The 18,919-nt window shown below is 43.8% G+C and overlaps 1 protein-coding gene across 5 annotated transcripts in view; it reads left to right on the top strand.

Annotated features, from left to right (window-relative positions):
* The window catches only part of kalrna (kalirin RhoGEF kinase a), a 285,635-nt gene that overhangs the window by 174,321 nt on the left and 92,395 nt on the right, over positions 1–18,919 (top strand). For all 5 annotated transcript variants that reach the window (XM_036958909.2, XM_036958910.2, XM_036958911.2 and 2 more), the window contains exons 14-19: positions 834–1,029; positions 4,892–5,058; positions 9,041–9,160; positions 12,894–13,112; positions 13,706–13,855; positions 18,495–18,609. In XM_036958909.2, the coding sequence (XP_036814804.2) occupies positions 834–1,029; positions 4,892–5,058; positions 9,041–9,160; positions 12,894–13,112; positions 13,706–13,855; positions 18,495–18,609 (967 nt within the window). The remainder of the gene's footprint in view (positions 1–833; positions 1,030–4,891; positions 5,059–9,040; positions 9,161–12,893; positions 13,113–13,705; positions 13,856–18,494; positions 18,610–18,919) is intronic.

Raw genomic sequence — 18,919 nt, forward strand, 5'->3', positions numbered from 1 at the left:
GAGTGCTGTTGAGGCTACTGTAGACCTTCATTGCAAAACAGTGTGTTTTAATCAATTATTTGGTGACATGAGTATATTTAGTATAGTTTTATCTGAAAATGATAACTTTTTAAATATTTCAATATTTGTATTTTTCTGAAATTCACTGAGGATGGTCCTCCCCTTTCTCTTATGAGGAGCCTCCACTGGTGTCTACGTGTGTGTACGTGCATATGTACGTGTGTGTGCTTGTTTAAATGTGTGTGTGTGCGTGTGTGTGCGCATGAGAATGTGTTTGTGAGATGGCATCTGCTGGCCACACAGTAATCTAATGATATTAGCATAAGGCTTGGAGAGACCTAATGTCAGTTGACTTTGATAGATAACTGTCTATGTAGTCCCTGAAGAGGACTGGGCCTCCACTGAACTGCAGTGTGGAGCAGTGTTGCTCTTTGGTATGTCCTAGGCTGAGACGTGCTGTGAATTATCAACGGGTGTATCTAGGCTCTTACAGTTTCAGAAAAACATGGCATTATACCACAGTGAATAAAAGAAAGACTACCAGTGGAACTTAAATGACTACAGTAGTAATTCACTTGGGGGGGGGATTATTACCCAATGCTGTCATGAAGAACAATAATACTGGGAGAGCTATATAGCTACTATCCATGTAATGTACTGCATGTCCAGTGGAATAGCTTTGTTTGGTATAGCTTCATCTTTCAAAGTATCATCTGAGCTGCACATAACAACTTAATTCCATAATCGATAACACTCGGTCTCAGTGTGAGTACCTTGGCCCATCCAGGTGCAACACTAACATCATTAACCTTGCCTGGCTGACCTCCCTGCAGGTGACGGCGGAGCTGGACTCGTGGAACGAGGACCTGCTGCGCCAGGTGAACGACTTCAACTCGGAGGACCTGAACCTGGCCGAGCAGCGGCTGCAGCGCCACACGGAGCGCAAGCTGGCCATGAACAACATGACCTTCGAGGTGATGCAGCAGGGACAGGACCTGCACCAGTACATCATGGAAGTCCAGGCCTCAGGTGAGCGATACTGAGACCAGACTGGAGCCGGTTACAAGGGAGGGAGAGTACATCATTTGAATAGTGGAAACCCTGTACCGGGATTTACCACCCAAAACCACTCCCTTTTCCCAGGATAAGTAACTGCGAGAAGCCGGTAAATTATAATAAATTATTTATATGAACAGCATGACGTGAAATGGAACTGTTAAATTATGCGATGTCTAAATCTGGCTTCTCTAAGGCCTCTGCATGATGAATCATCAACGCTCAGGGTGGGGACAGACAGCCCATCTCAGTATGGAGCTCAGTTCACAATGCATGTAGACCTATCATCTCATCATGGTAACTTTTTTTTTCTTGTGACAGATAGGCCTGCATTTTCTTCAGCATAGTCTATGCTACAGTAATATAAAGACCGAATGCGCGTCTATTTTACCCACCTCTTATCTGTCTTTCGGGTCACCTTATTTTTTAATCATAAAGGCTTTACCTTTTTAAATTGAAGCTGCAGAGTTTTAAAACAGGCTATCAATCGAATATCGTTGCTTTAAATCAGTGCACGCGTGAAAACTCTCGCAGTCTTTCTCTCTCTCCATCCACTCCATTCTAATTGCATCCAAAATAGATAATCCTGTTCTATATTGATATATAAATATAGCCCTATATATAGATGTTCTAGCCTACCTCTAATACATACAGTAATACATCCAATGCAGTATTATCCTTAGATGTATCTAATTAATGATGGGTTGTGCATAATAAGCTTTGAACTTATGACCTCTGTCTCTTGCCCAATACACACGCAGCTGTGCTCCGCTGGCCTCTCATTACTAAACGCTCCTTAGCTCTTGGAGTCCCATGCAGGAAAAGCTAGACTAGAATAGCTTGCTGGACATTTATTTTATTTCTGCATTTTTTTTTTTTTTTGCGCCAATAGACTATTCGAAGAGGGACGCAAACTCTTGTTGGCTGAATGTTACATAAAGCAGCCAAATAGAACTCACGGGTAGTTTGAAAGAAGAGCGAACGAGCGATGGCGGTAGGATATAGGAGTTATTCATTCAGACCCATAAGCATTCAATCTTTGTGAAGAGAAGTGAAGGCCTTCTGTATCTAATTCTAGTCCTATATTATTCAAGGATGTCATTAGAATGATAAGATAAGGACAACTAAACTTATTTCATTTAACTGTTGAAAGCGAGGAAGGAATGAAGCAACAATAGAGAGAGGAAGAGGAGGTAGGCTAAGAATATTAGGGGAATATGCGTATGTATGTGTCAGCCTACTGTATATGTGTCAGCCGACATAAGGTATATATGCGTCAGCCTACTAATTATACAAATAGGCCCTATTAAATTTCTAAATGACAATCAAATTAGCTAGTTTATACTTGTAACTTTGTTAGGCTGCATGTGCCGCACCAGAATCACATGTTCTCTCCCCGCTTTATCATGGTTTCAACAGTCCATATGATACAATACAGTACAGTAATACAGTTCACACTAAAACAGATTCGCCTACTGGACCTGGTTTAATTTATTTACCCAAGAGAGCATGGCTACATCTATGGGCTGTTTTTCTGTTGTGCGTAATGTGCTGTAGCCTATATCGTGTTTGTGTTGGATAACGGCACAATCATTTGTTTTTTGGGGCTTGGGCTCATTAAATGACTTTAATGTGGGGCTCATCATTTCTTTTTTTATGGATGGCTCATCAGGCTCAGGTTGCATCAGGCTAGATCAAAGCTCTAATCAAATCCAGACATATGCCTATTTACAGTATATATACTTTCTAATGCTTATAACACTTCCCGGTGTTATGTTTATGTCCTGGGTGGCTGGAGTCTTTGACCATTTTTAAGGCCTTCCTTTTTTTTTTAGGTTGAAGCATTTCTCCTTTAACTTTCTTTTTTCTTTTTGTATTTTTTTTTACTCCATTTACAAACTTATACAATACGAACAAGAACTTACAGACGCACACAAACATTGATTACATCTCATCTGCCTAGAATCGCAAGCTCACACCCCCATCCCTAGTGCCTGGCCACACCCCCATCCCTAGTGCCTGGCCACACCCCCATCCCTAGTGCCTGGCCACACCCCCATCCCTAGTGCCTGGCCACACCCCCATCCCTAGTGCCTGGCCACACCCCCATCCCTAGTGCCTGCATGATTGTTTGCCACTAGGCCTTAAATTGTATCAAATTTTTTTTCTCGGTCGCCCGTGCTATTTCAATATTTTAATAATAAATCACTCGATTTTCCATTCTGTTGATGGTGGGTTGATTGATTTCCAAGTTTTTAGTATATACATATTTCAAGTTTTAAGTATAAATTTTTTCAAGATGAGTGATGAGAAGAGAATCGTCCAGTCCATTGGGTATCTCACTACACCCCCATTTGCCATGACTTAAAATATGCAGATTAAAAGTATGTTTACATTGTAATACTTCTGACAGCCACTTTTCTAGCTGAGGTCCAGCCTTTTCTAACACAGGTGCATTTTTTGTCTTGAAGGCCCAAAAACAGTCCAATTTCTTCCCTTGAGGCTCCCATTATTAGCCAAACAATGATCATCAACAACTAAAAAAACGATTTAGACATGCCGGCTGGGCTAAAAATGAAAAAGCCACTCTGAAATTTGCCAGTCTGTTTCTGGCTGTAAGACTCCTATTGTGTCTGCGGGTTCAGAGATTGAGACAGGAGCATTGATGTGACTGAGAATGTGCTGCCCTGCCAACTGAGAGAGAGCAGAGGTCACCTGACTTGGGCCAAGTGGAAGGAGTTGATAGGTAGGATGGGGTGGAGGGAGGCAGCATCAGAGGTGCTGGGTCGAATCTGGAGTTAACCATCTGGAGAGAGAGGAGTCAGGAATTAGGTTAAAAAAGCATGGCTTTCCTTCTCCCTCAGCACAATCCTCTTACCCTCCCCACTGCACTGCATGGGGCTTAATACGAGGCCTGAGCTGCATCGCAAATTGTACTCTATTCCCTATATAATACACTACTTTTGACTAGAGCCCTATGAGCCCGGGTCAAAAGTAGTGCACTTTATATGTAATGGAGTGCCATTTGGGAAGCACCCACACCACCTCCCCATAGCCCCCCTTACACACACCAGAGGGGTGAGGAGCATCCACCGTGCCAGCCATCACTCTGTGCCAAGAGGGGGGAGGAAGGGGAGGGAGGGGGGTGGAGCTAAAATCTGGGCCACCCTCGTGTGCCCTTCATGGACTGTGTGGACTGTGACATCCCCCTCAGTCGGGACCAATGGAGACTTAAGCCCTCCAAAGGTTTGTGCTGGGCTCTTGACAATATTTCAGGATGGGAGGTTAAAATAGCCAGCTGTACTAGTGTCACATTTTATAGTGTGCATTTACAGTATGGACAGTTTCATTGCAGGTTTTTGGAGTGGTGCTCCTCCTAGCTCAGGTCAAACGTTGTGCATCATAGGGAATAGGGTTCCATTTGGGATAGACTTGATAACCCTGGGGTTTAGGGGTAATCACAATCATTATTTAATTAGACATTGAAGGGAAGTGTTGTCTTTTTAAGTAGGGTGATTTAATTTGTTAATTGAGAAGGAACACGGCAGATTGAAATGGAGAAGGACTGGTGGACTAGCGCCACCTAGTGCTACAGTTTATAACACATCCTTCATATATACCACAAAGGGTCTGCAGCCACTCCTATTGCCCAGTGGTAGGGTGAACACTCAAACAAATCCAATACAATTTGGTCTTAGCGTTCAGGCTCTGCTGACAGGAAGAAGAGCAGAACCTTTAAAACCCGACAACCCGAATAGGCTAACTTATGGAATGTAACTATATGTGACTGTATGGTTTCATGTGGTCGTGACAGTAGTTTCGTGTGGTGGTACAGGCATTGAGCTGACTGGGGAAAAAGAGGTGGATCTGGCCACTCAGGTCCAGGAGCTGCTGGAGTTCCTCCATGAGAAGCAGCATGAGCTGGACGTCAGCGCTGACCAGACCCAGAAGAGACTGCAGGAGTGTCTGCAGCTCCGCCACCTGCAGTCAGAGGTCAAACAGGTGGGTGGGAGTACGCACACACATACACACGCTCAAATTGTGCAGTGTCGTCAGAAAGTATTTATACCCCTTGACTTATTCCACATTTTGCAGTGTTACAGCCTGAATTCTAAGTGGATTAAATACATGTTCTTCTCACCCATCTATACACAACAGTGGAGGCTGCTGAGGGGAGGACGGCTCATAATAATGGCTGGAACGGAGCGAATGGAAGGGCATCAAACACATGGAAACCATGTGTTTGATGTATTTGATACCATTCCTCCCCAATTAAGGGGCCACCATCCTCCTGTGATACACAATACCCTATAATGACAAAGTGAAAACATGTTTTTGGAAATGTTTGCAAGTTTATTGAAAATGAAATGCAGGAATATCTCACACCCTTGACTCAAATGTTAAAATCACTTTTGGCAGCGATTACAGCTGTGAGTCTTTCTGGGTAAGTCTCTAAGAGCTTTGCACACCTGGAATGTACAACATTTCTTCAAGCTCTGTCAAGTTGGTTGTTGATCATTGCTAGACCGCCATTTTCAAGTCCTGCCATATATTTTCAAGACGATTTAAGTTAAAACTGTAACTAGGCCACTCAGGAACATTCAAAGTCATCTTGGTAAGCAACTCCAGTGTATATTTGGCCTTGTGTTTTAGGCTATAGTCTTGCTGAAAGGTGCATTTGTCTCCTACTCTGTTGGAAAGTAGACTCCCTGGTCCTTGCTGAAGACAAGAACACCCATAACAAAAAATATGAAGACTGGTACTCAGTGACGTGTTGTATTGGATTTTCTCAGGACATAAAGTACATTTATTTGCCATATTTTGTTGCAGTTTTACTTTAGTGCCTTATTGTAAACAGGATGCATGTTTTGGAATATTTTTTATTTTTACTTATTTTCATTCTGTCATTTAGGTTAGTAATTGTGGAGTAACTACAATGTTGTTGATCCATCCTCAGTTTTCTCCTATCACAGCCATTAAACTCTGTAACTGTTTTAAAGTCACCATTGGCCTCAGGGTGAAATCCCTGAGCGGTTTCCTTCCTCTCCGGCAACTGAGTTAGGAAGGATGCTTGTATCTTTGTAGTGACTGGGTGTATTGATACACTATCCAAAGTGTAATTAATTACTTCACCATGCTCAAAGGGATATTCAGTGTCTGCTTTTGTTTTATTTTTTACCCATCTACCAATAGGTTCGCTTCTTTGTGAGGCATTGGAAAACCTCCCTGGTCTTTGTGATTGAATCTGTGTGTGCAAGTCACTGCTCGAATGAGGGACCTTACAGATAATTATGTGTGTAGGGTACAGAGATGAGGTAGTTATTCAAAAATCCTGTTAACCCCTGTTATTGTACACAGAGTCCATGCCATTTATCATGTGACTTGTTGAGCACTCCTGAACGTATTTAGGCTTGCTATAGCAAAGGGGTTGAATACATATTGACTCAAGACATTTAAGCTGTTCATTTTTTATTAATTTGTAAACATTTCAAAAAACATAATTCCACTTTGACGTTATGGGGTATTGTGTGTATACCGGTGACACAAAATCTCAATTTAATGAATTTAAAATTCAGGCTGCAACACAACAAAATGTGGAAAAGGTCAAGGGGTGTGAATACTTTCTGAAGGCACTGTATATGCACTCAGAAAACACACTATGGCTAATTAGGGTGAACTGGACTGGTGAGAGTCCATAGCTGTTTCCAGCACACACACACACACACGCACACACACACACGCACGCACGCACGCACGCGCATGCACACACACACACACACACACACACACACACACACACACACACACACACACACAATGGGAGAACGCAGCAGGATACACCCTACATCAAACAGGTCGGTGTGAGTGCATGGCTGCCAGCAGTGGTTCAATGTTTGGCTTGTATCAGCTGCTTGGTGAAGGCTGCTTTTCACTCAAACATGTTTCTAACTACTTTTCTGCTTGTAGGGTAAAATGTCAACTCAATGTATGCCAGTGCCATTGAAAAACACTAAACTTGAAATGCATTTTCTTCAGCTGTTGTGGTTATTTAATCATCCTCTGACAGGCTAGTAAAGTATCATCTGTGTCACTCCGAAGTTGCGCCCCAAATGGTACCTTATTCCTGACATAGTACATGACTTTTGACCAGGGCAAAGGTAGGGCACAATGTAGGGAATAGGGTGCCATTTGGGACGCCAGTCTGAGAGAGCAGCTCGTTGAGGACATTTTAATCTGAATGTCAGTTTGACAGAGAACACATTCAGTATTCACTATCAAGAAATACAAACTGTGGAAATACAGATGGATGATTAAAATATGCTGGATCGCTCTCTGACTGAATTCAACCAGGCCATCCACATAGCAAATCACTTCTTATAGTCAATATTAAATCTACTATTTAATTATTCAGACTCAATATCAAATTAAATTGATATATATTGGATAATATTTCCAGACGAAACACGTCTCAACCGAAAAAATGCTGCAGTTTCCGTAAATCATGAATTGTGTTTGTCGGTGTGGTAGTGACACGCGTACACTGACTATGAAAAACATTAAGAACACCTTAACATGACATAGACTGACAAGGTGAATCTAGGTGAAAGCCATTATCCCTTATCACTTGTCAAATCCACTTCAGTTATTATCGGTGAAGGGGAGGAGACAGGTTAAAGATGGATTTTTAAGCCTTGAGACGATTGATACATGGATTGCGCAACTCAGTATTAGGAAGGTGTTCCCAGATGGCTGCTAACTTCCCTCACACCATCCTTGGTGTCTCGCCTCGTGCTAGCCGCATTCTGCACTATTCTCATTTGGGCTGTAGTAATTGAGGGCCAAAACTGCTGTCACCGGGGACTTGGGAGTGAAGAGGCTCCACTTTGCATGATGCACTCTAATGGAAGGAAGGCGGGAAATAAGCCTGATTGTCGCAGAGTATCTCTGAAGGAGGCTTCTGGGACTGTGCTCAGCCCAGGTATTGTGGTGGTGGTGGTGGAGGGAGGAGGAGAAGGTGTAGCAATGGGCAGGGCTAAGAGAGCGGGAGAGTGAGACAGAGATATGAAGAAGAAGAGAGAGGAGAGATAGAGAGACCGGGAGATAGAGGGAGAGAGAGAGATAGAGGGAGAGAAGGAGACAAAGAAAGAGAGCGGGGAAGGGACAGACAGACACGTACAGAGACAGACCGACAGAAAGAGAGAGCGAGAGAAATAAAGAAAGAAAGAGGGTGGTAGAGATTAGCCATCCTCAGTATCCCCCTGACCTGGGGGTCTCTGAGTTTTAGGAAGCTGGAGAGGAAAAACAATCCATGTTTCTAATCCCTCGTGGGATTCCTAAATGAACAAAAGGGAACATATGTAATATCTAATAGTTAAATGCCCGTGAAGAAAATACTACTGCTAATCCTAGTTTATTCCCTTGTTTATATCGAACTATGCCAAAAATGTGTGCTTTTATGAAGCTAAACTGTTCTGAAGCGCTTTGTGCCTCTAGTTGTAGTTCATGCTTGATTTTGGGATTACATTGGATATGTATTACATAAGCTCTGTCTAAATGACTTTGTGTATTTCTAAATCCATCCTTAGGTTTTCAACTGCTGTTTACAGTTAACCATGTCTGAGTATCTTCATGCTCATAAAGAAAGTGACATTATGGGTACTGTATTATGTTACGTGACGCCAACCAATAATCCAGAGTTCTTCTAGCCACATTGACCATAGCTTCCTGTGAGCTGATGTTTGCCCAGAACGTTTGCCCACCAGTGGTGGCTGGTGGCACTTTAAGTCGGAGCACAGGCTCATATAATAGTAATAGCTGGAACAGAATAATTGGAATGGTATGAAAAACACAGGAACAACATGTTTCCATGTGTTTGATACCATTCTATTCACCAAATTCCATCCATTATTATGAGCCGTCCTACCCTCACCAGCCTCCTCTGGCCCAGGCCTAACTGTACTCCTACTCTGTGTGTCCTGTGCAGGTCCTGGGCTGGATCCGGAATGGGGATTCCATGCTGAATGCCAGCATGGTGAATGCCAGCTCGCTGTCAGAGGCCGAGCAGCTCCAGAGGGAGCATGAACAGTTCCAGCTGGCCATCGAGGTAACCGCTTCCCCCCTGCCAAACCAGACTGACAAGGCTAATCACTTCAATGTGCGCTGTCATGAAACTACGTACACACGCATGGGCGCACGCACACACACACATACACAAACATACACATATATTTGGTGTAAACTCCATACACGCTTAGTCACACACACACACACACACACACACAAACATTCTCTCTCAACACCAGTGCGCACTGCTTGTTTTCGTTCAGCTCTTTAAATAGCTGCTGGTCTGAGCATGACGGCAAACGCTCACACACACACAGGATGGGGCTGCCCGGTAAAGTCCTGTATCAGCACACACAGGCTCTGCCGTGGCTCTCACTCTGAGAACTGGAGCCTGGTACCGGAGGCCCAGTGGCCTGTTCCAGTGCATTCTTTTGTGCGTGCATGCATGTGTGTGTCCTGAATCCCATCCAGCACAGCTCTGAATCCATTTGTGGGAATGAAAATAAGCTCTTCAACCTTATTTCCAACCGGCGGGTAGAGCATGTTTTGACATTTACATACATTGTATCCTTTTGGGTTGCCGCAGTTCAGTGTTGTGGCACTTTAACTTTGCCTACTCAGAGGTCTGTAAGAAAACAAAAAATCAGTGACCAAAGTTATGGGATAAATGGCATGAATGCAGTAGGTGAGGGATTCATATTGTACCATTCCTGTAGAGACCTTGAAGAGTAGGAATGTGAAAATAAATAGTTAACATGTAAAAAGGCTAAAAAGGAAGAATTTGGTAAAAATGTGCTCAACCAGCCGGTTGAGACACTACATGTATCAATCGTCGAACATCTTTCCAAAATCATGGGCATTATTTCCACTAGATGATGGATCATTGCTGTGGGGACTTGCTTCCATTCAGCCACAAGAGCATTAGTGAGGTCGGGTATTGATGTTGGCCGATTAGGCCTGGCTCGCAGCCGGCGTTCCAATCCTTCCCAAAGGTGTTCGATGGGGTTGAGGTCAGGGCTCTGTGCAGGCCAGTCAAGTTCTTCCACACAGATCTCGACAAACCATGTCTGTATGGACCTTGCTTTGTGCACGGGGGCATTGTCATGCTGAAACAGGAAAGAGCCTTCCCCAAAACTGTTATAACAAAGTTGGAAGCACAGAATCGTCTAGAATGTCATTGTATGCTGTTGTTAAGATTTTCCTTCACTGGAACTAAGGGGCCTAGCCCGAACCATGAAAAACAGCCCCAGACCATTATTCCTCCTCCACCAAACTTTACAGTTGGCACTATGCATTGGGGCAGGTAGTGTTTTCCTGGCATCTGCCAAACACAGATTCTTCCGTCAGACTGCCAAATGGTGAAGCGTGATTCATCACTCCAGAGTCCAATGGCGGCGAGCTTTACACCACTCCAGCCGACGCTTGGCTTTGCGCATGGGCATCCTAGGCTTGTGTGCGGCTGCTCGGCCATGGAAACCCATTTCATGAATCTCCCGACGAACATTTCTTGTGCACCTGTCAGCAACGGGTGTGGCTGAAATAGCTGAATCCACTCATTTGAAAGGGTGTCACCATACTTTTGGTCATGTAGTGTATCATATTAGATGCTAAATGGATATTGTTAAGGTAACTGCATTGGCAGAGCGTTCTACACTACAGGAACCAACAACTGTTATTTGGTATAATACTCCTCTGAGATGGATGCTTTAGGAAAGGTGTATGGCTGTTATTCCTGTCATTTCCTGAGGAGTTACCCTCCATTAGCTGTGGACCAGTTGCCTGGTGTGCATCCCAAATGGCACCCTATTCCCTATATACTGTAGTGCACCACTTTTGACCAAAGCCCTATGGGCCCAGGGCGAACGTAGTGCACTATAAAGGGAATAGGGTGGCATTTAGGGCGCAAGCATCCTCCATGGTATAGTGTAGGAAGGCCTATAGTGTTGGGTAACAGGAGTCATCCAGCGAGGAAAGTCCATGTTTGTTATGTAACGGTACATTGCCTTGTACCGATTCAATACATATTTCAAATGGAATTTTCAAACTCAATTCAAAAGACATACTCAATTGATCGCATTCTGTTTGGAGACAATTCCTGAACTTTGCTTTGTTTTTGACAATACACAAATCATTATATTTTTGATTAAAAGTAATAACTAAAAGTGAAATACTGTATTCCTTCTTGTGTAAGTGCAGAAATGTTGAATGGCTCTTGACTGCATCCTTTCCGTTTCTCCTGCGTTGGTTATCTCTGGTGAATTCATAGTTGACTGCATCCTTTCCGTTTCTCCTGCGTTGGTTATCTCTGGTGAATTCATAGTTGACTGCATCCTTTCCGTTTCTCCTGCGTTGGTTAGCTCTGGTGAATTCATAGTTGACTGCATCCTTTCCGTTTCTCCTGCGTTGGTTATCTCTGGTGAATTCATAGTTGACTGCATCCTTTCCGTTTCTCCTGCGTTGGTTAGCTCTGGTGAATTCATAGTTGACTGCATCCTTTCCGTTTCTCCTGCGTTGGTTATCTCTGGTGAATTCATAGTTGACTGCATCCTTTCCGTTTCTCCTGCGTTGGTTATCTCTGGTGAATTCATAGTTGTAAACCAGGCCTGGATCTGGCACGGAAAGCACAACATGGTAGTTTGCCTGTCAGGATTTAATTCCGTAAGATTGAGTACACTTGTAAAAACGTGCATTCGGTGTCTCTTAAATGTAGATGTATTTCTTCCTTTGTGATGCTGCTGACTAGCCAAGCAACAGAAACAGGCAGCCGTTTGACACGGTTACAACTGAATCTTTCCTCCCTAGAGGACATACGTATGTGAGATGATGAAAAAATAGGAGAGGAAGTCGGCAGACTAGGGTACATCACAAATGGCACCCTATTTCCCATACCGTGCACTACTATTGACCAGGCCCAGTTTCCCAAAAGCATCTTATGGCTAAGTTCATAATTAGAACCATTGTAGGAGCGTCATTAAATCTTTTCGAGCCAGCTCGAAACAGCTCGAAAAAGTTCAAACTTGAAAAACTCTTGTTATTTATCACCTGCCTCAGACAACGTAGAACAGCTGGGTGCGCTGGTAGATGCTCTTTTTTTTTGCCCTCTCTCCGCCAAACATGGAATCAAGACGTTCGTCTGTCTCTCTGTGACCGCTGAAAACTTCGGAAGTTGACAACAGATACAAAGTTGCCAACGTCTTTGCCATTGTTAAACATGCGGAGGGATGAAAACATGCTTCAAATGAAAACCGAGATGACTACATTAAAGGATGAATACAGTAGGCCTATAGGAAATCATATTGAAGTCATGCAAATTGTAGCCTTCTGTCTCAATATATTTCATGGTGTGTAGCAACATGCCCAACGATATACCAAATCTGTGATTTAGTGCATCATTATTGGGTAAGCGTTAGAATAAGCCACCTCTGTATTTGCAGCCATAGGTGATAATATCTCTCTAGGAGCTGATCCGTCATCAGTATTATGAAGTAATTAAGGTAAGATTTGAATGGGGAAAGCTGATCCGAGAGCAGCGCTACCCTTTCTTTTGAACCTCTCAGTTTCGACATGCTCCAATGACGCACTTAGTGAATGTTCTCACAGCCCCCCCCAAAAAACATCATTGTAGAAGAAAAATGTAAACATGAAACGATCTCAAGTCTTAGCAAAACTTCATATTTACCATGTACATTACAATTAAGACACTTTCATGTCACATTGACCCCTCACTTACCCTGACCCTAAACAACCCTCTCTCTCTCTCTCTGTCCCCTCAGTCCCTGTTTCATGCCAATTCCCTCCAGAAGACCCACCAGAGTGCCCTGCAGGTGCAGCAGAAGGCTGAGGTCATGCTCCAGGCGGGCCACTTTGACCCGGACGGCATACGGGCCTGCGCCGAGAAGGTGGCCATGCACTGGCAGCAGCTCATGCTCAAGATGGAGGATCGACTCAAGCTGGTCAACGCTTCTGTGGCCTTCTACAAGACCTCAGAGCAGGTGTGTGTCCACCCCACCCACACGCAGTGCTCCCTGAATTGTTTTTAGTTTTAGCTGAATCACTCAAAAACCGCCTCAAGCATTTCCCATCCATTAAGACAAATGGTGGTGGAGGCCTGGAGGGCCTACTTGAGAGGCGTTCTCTCTTTAATCACATCATCCTGTCTCTAGCTATATCCTCAATACACAATAAAAAAATATGAATTCCCACTCCTTTAATAAAATAAAAAGACACAGAGGATGATGTGGTTTTGTGTTTGGTTAAACTGGGCGGCAGGTAGCCCCTAGTGGTTAGAGCTTTGGGCCAGTAACTGAAAGGTTGCTAGATCGAATCCTCAAGCTGAGAAGGTCAAAATCTTGTCGTTCTGTCCCTGAACAAGGCAGTTATCCCACTGTTCCTAGGCCGTCATTGTAAATAAGTATTTGTTCTCAACTGACTTGCCTCGTTAAATAAAGGTACATTATTATTTTTTATTTTTTTTAACTCAAAGACGGAAAAGGCTGCATAACGGCTGTACTTCCGGTTCCTTGGCACTTTGAAACTGTGTGTGATCTACTGTGAGGACTAACTGAGACGACTGTGCCCTCCTCAGGTATGCAGTGTGCTGGAGAGTCTGGAGCAAGAGTACAGGCGAGATGAGGACTGGTGTGGTGGCCATGACAAGCTGGGAGCCATGGCTGAGACGGACCATGTCATCCCCCTCATCAGCAAACACCTGGAGCAGAAGGAAGCCTTCCTCAAGGTACAGCAGAGAAGAATGGTTCCGTCTCTGTCGTAGCCGGCCGCGACCGGGAGGTCCGTGGGGCGACGCACAATTGGCCTAGCGTCGCCCGGGCTTGGTCGGTAGGGGTGTCCTTGTCTCATCGCGCACCAGCGACTCCTGTGGCGGGCTGGGCGCAGTGTACGCTAACCAAGGTGGCCAGGTGCACGGTGTTTCCTCCGGCGCATTGGTGCGGCTGGCTTCCGGGTTGGATGTGCGCTGTGTTAAAGAAGCAGCGGCTTGGTTGGTTGTGTATCATCGGAGGACGCATGACTTTCAACCTTCGTCTCTCCCGAGCCCGTACGGGAGTTGTAGCGATGAGACAAGATAGTAGCTACTACAACAATTGGATACTACGAAATTGGGGAGAAAAAGGGGTAAAAAATTGTAAAAAATGAAATGGCGCCCTTTTCCCTGTGCCTCATTTGTCTGTGCCGGTATATCATGATCGTCTGCAAAGAAAAATAACAAACAAACACAGACAATTAGTATATAGTCCGAATAATTAAGTAGCGAGCTAGCAATCCGATTTAGCTACAATGTTAACAAAAAACAGATGAACGTAGCTAGCTAACCGTCACCACCGCCTAATGTGTGGGCTGTGTCTGCCTACTGTTCTAGAGTGTAAATTCATTACACTTTGTGAAACTAATAGGGTAGGGAAAAATAATTGGTAAAGGGAAGAAATATTGCCCTACCAAGTAACCCTACACCCATTAATAAAGCCTCACGCTATTCCACTACTTGGCCCTATCTGATCCTACAGGGCGGGACACTATCGTTCAACACACCTTGTAACTCTTCTGCAGTAAAACCTCATACACCCAAGTACCTCTCTGCAGCTGCCACCTGAAGAAACAAAATCGCAACATGTGACAATTTCAACGATTTTACTGAGTTACAGTTCATATAAGGAAATCAGTCAATTTAAATCAATTCATTAGGCCATAATCTATGGATTTCACATTACTGGGGAGGGGCCAACCATGGGTGGGCTAAGGCCCACCCATTGGGGAGCCAGGCCTAGCCAATCAGAATGAGTTTTTCCCCACAAAACAGCTTTATTACAGACAGATATACTACTCAGGTTCATCAGCTGTCCAGGTGGCTGGTCTCAGATGATCCCGCAGGGGAAAAAGCCCGATGTGGAGGTCCTGGGCTGGCATGGTTACAAGTGGTCTGCGGTTGTAAGGCCGGTTGGACGTACTGCCAAATTCTCTAAAACAACGTTGGAGGCAGCTTATAGTAGAGAAATTAACATGAAATTCTCTGGCAACAGCTCTGGTGGACATTCCTGCAATCAGCATGCCAATTGTGCACTCCCTCAAAACTTGAGACATCTATGGCATTGTGTTGTTGTCTGACAAAATTGCACATTTTGGAGTATCCTTTTATTGTCCCCAGCACACGGTGCACAAGTGTAATTATCATGCTGTTTATTCAGCTTCTTGAAATGCTACACCTGTCAGGTGGATGGATTATCTTACCAAAGGTGAAATGCTCACTAACAGGGATTTAAACAAATTTGTGCACAACATTTTAGAGAAATCACTTTTTGGGGGACATTTCTGGGACCCTTTACATGTTGCATTTATATTTTGTTAAGTACATTTTCTGTGATTTATAATCAATTTTCTGCAGTACAGTTGATAACCATGGCTAAGAAGCCAACCTTACTGAAGCGCATGTTATTCCTGTCACTCTCTATTGCCCTTTGCCTACTCACAGGGAGCCCTTTAGGATCCCTTACCATGTACCATCTTCCTCTACTACTTTATTCAATGCCTCAGCATACAACATCTTCTGTACTACTCTGACCCTGGCAACCTCAATCTATCTTTCTCTCACCGGACACTTCTGATCTCCAGCAACATGGGTACCCCTACAATTAACACACACAGCATTTTCCAATGATACTACACATTCCTTTGACTCATGCCCTCTTGCACACTTCTCACATTTAGGAATTTCCCTCCTACACTCTGCTGCAACATGATCATAAGCTTGGCACTTAAAACACTGTAATGGGTTCGGGACAAAAGCTCTCACGGGATAACTGAAACCTCCTAACTTGACTGTCGGGTAAAGACTCTGCATCAAAACTCAGCAGGACAGATGGTGTCTTCTGTGTTTCACCATGCTCTCCACCGTGTCTGCGTCACAGCAAACGGCGGGTGTCACAAACACCGGCAATCTTCCATTTCAGTTGATCCTCCTCAACACTCCTAAATACATTTAAACATTTAAACATTTAAATGTTATCACTCCTTTCAACAGCAACCCGCTCCATATCAAAGCAAGTCACAAATCCTGTCCTGAGGCGCGTTGTGCTGAGCACCCGCTTCCTCTGGACGGAAGACACACAAAAAAGCAATCACGAGTCCACTTCGAGTTACTTTCACCAATTCAACAGTCAATCACCTCTTCTCCACCCAAACTGACACCACATATGGATCAGCCAGAAGGCAATCCATTCTCTCCAAAAATCTCAATCCTACTGCACCAGAATCATCTTTGTCATCATCAGGGCGAGGCTTGAACTCTGTGGTCTTCACCACACCTGCCACCGTAGGTAATTCATCTTTACTCTCGTCAGGTTAAATTTCTGACCTACCGGAGTATTTTTTTTTCTTTTTGTACTTGACAATCTTTCTCAGCACTCTGCTTCCCTCTACATTCCGCTCCTTTCCTTCTTCCTAGCTTTCATCCGCTGTAGTATGAAACTGTTCAAACAGTTATTGTGTCTTAAAGTTGCCGCCATGTTGCATTAACTCATAAAGCTCTACCAGCTGCCATTACTCCGGCTGGTTCTTCTCAGCCATCATGTGGCCTTATATTTTCATTACTTTTTTGAAGTGTTTCTGACGCCTCCCTGCATGGAAAGTAGTGCACTATAGGGAATTGGGTGCCATTTGGGACGTAACCCATGTTCTATTGATCATTCATTTGCTGCATATTCCCTGAACTGATGCTGTTCTGTCTGTCTAATTATTTTCAGTAGAGCTCATCGTTATTCTGCAACACGTAGCTGTTTGGTTTCATATTTATTTTCTCATTACAGAGCTGGAATACATGTCCACCTCTTGCAGGACATGTTGTGGATGCCAGTTTACTTGTTGTCAAACAAAAACAAATAACCATGTTGACAGTGATGTATCCACAGCACATTTAAAAAGTATTCCGACCGCCTCACTTTTTCCACGTTTTATTGAGTTACTGCCTTACTCTACAATATATATATTTATTTAAATCCCTCATCAATCTACACACAATACCCCATAATGACAAGGCAAAAACAGGTTATTACATTTACATAAGTAGTCAGACCTTTACTCAGTACTTTGTTGAAACGCCTTTGGCCGGGATTACAACCTCAAGTCTTTTTGAGTATGACGCTACAAGCTTGGCACACTTGTATTTGAGGAGTTTCTCCCATTCTTCTCTGCAGATCCTCTTAAGCTCTGTCAGGTTGGATAGAAACCTATTTTCTGGTTTCTCCAGAAATATTAGGACGGGATCAAGTCCGGGCTCTGGCTGGACCACTCAAGGACATTCAGAAACTTGTCCTGAAGCCACTCCTGCGTTGTCTTTCCTGTGTGCTTCGGGTCATTGTCCTGTTGGCAGGTGAACCTTCGCCCCAGTCTGAGGTCCTGAGCGCTCTGGAGCAGGGATCTCTCTGTACTTTGCTCTGGTCATCTTTCCCTCGATCCTGACTAGTTTCACAGTCCCTGCCACTGAAAAACATCCCCACAGCATGATGCTGCCACCACCATGCTTCACAATAGGGATGGCGTCAGGTTTTCTCCAGACTTGACGCTTGGGATTCCGGCCAAAGAATTCAATCTTGGTTTAATCAGACCAGAGAATCTTGTTTCTCATGGTCTGAGAGTCTTTAGATGCCTTTTAGGAAACTCCAAGTGGGCTGTCAAGAGGAACTCTGGAGCTCTGTCAGACCAAGGGCCCTCTCTCCCGATTGCTCAGTTTGGCTGGGTGGCCAGCTCTGGTGGTTCCAAACTTCTTACATTTAAGAATGATGGAGGCCACTGTGTTTTTGGTGACCTTCAGTACCCTTCCCCAAATCTGTGCCTCGACACAATCCTGTCTCGGAGCTCTACGGACAATTCGTTCAACCTAATGGCTTGGTTTTTGCTCTGACATGCACTGTCAATTGTGGGACCGTATATAGACAGGTGTGTGCCTTTCCAAATCATGTCCCATCAATTTAGTTTACCACAGGTGGACTCCAATCAAGTTGTAGAAACATTTTAAGGTTGATCAATGGAAACAGGATGCACCTGAGCTAAATTTGGAGTCTTATAGCAAAAGGTCTGAATACTCATGTAAATAAGGTTTTTCATTTATTTTTATTTTTTAATTTGCAAAAATGTCAATATCTGTTTTCACTTCGTCATTATGGGGTATTGTGTGTAGATTGATGAGGACATTTCAGAATAAGGCTTTAACGTTTAAAAGTCAAGGTGTCTGAATACTTACCGAATGAACAGTATGTTGATAGATACACATGCAATATCCTAACCTCTCATTGTATTTTGGATGGTAGTTGTGGATACATTGTCCATTGCAAGGAACCTGTTCGACAATGTATTTTCTTGTGCCACAGGCTTGCACATTGGCCAGGAGAAATGCTGAGGTGTTCCTGAAGTACATCCACAGGAATAATGTGGGTATACCTGGTGCGTCAGGCCATGCCAGAGGTCCTGAGCAGCAGGTTAAAGGTCAGTCACAACAGCCTTATTGGACTAGCACGGTGTTTGTCCCAAATGGCACTCTATTCCCTACATAGCAGCTAATAGTAATAATATTTAATTTGTAGAGAGCATTTCCCACACTCAATGCACACCTACTTTGAACCAGGGCTGGCCAAAAGCAGTGCACTATATGGAATAATAAGGTATCATTTTGGACAAACTAAATTGACTTCTGAGCACGAGTCCTTATAACTCTTTTCAGGCTCCTCTTCTTTAGGAAATTGACATATTTATTTTCACATTCAGTTTACTTTCAGTTAAACTTACTTCTAACGTT

The sequence above is a fragment of the Oncorhynchus mykiss genome, chromosome 22, assembly GCF_057628025.1.
Source record: "Oncorhynchus mykiss isolate SJ-2025 chromosome 22, ASM5762802v1, whole genome shotgun sequence".
In the NCBI taxonomy this organism is placed as follows: domain Eukaryota; kingdom Metazoa; phylum Chordata; class Actinopteri; order Salmoniformes; family Salmonidae; genus Oncorhynchus; species Oncorhynchus mykiss.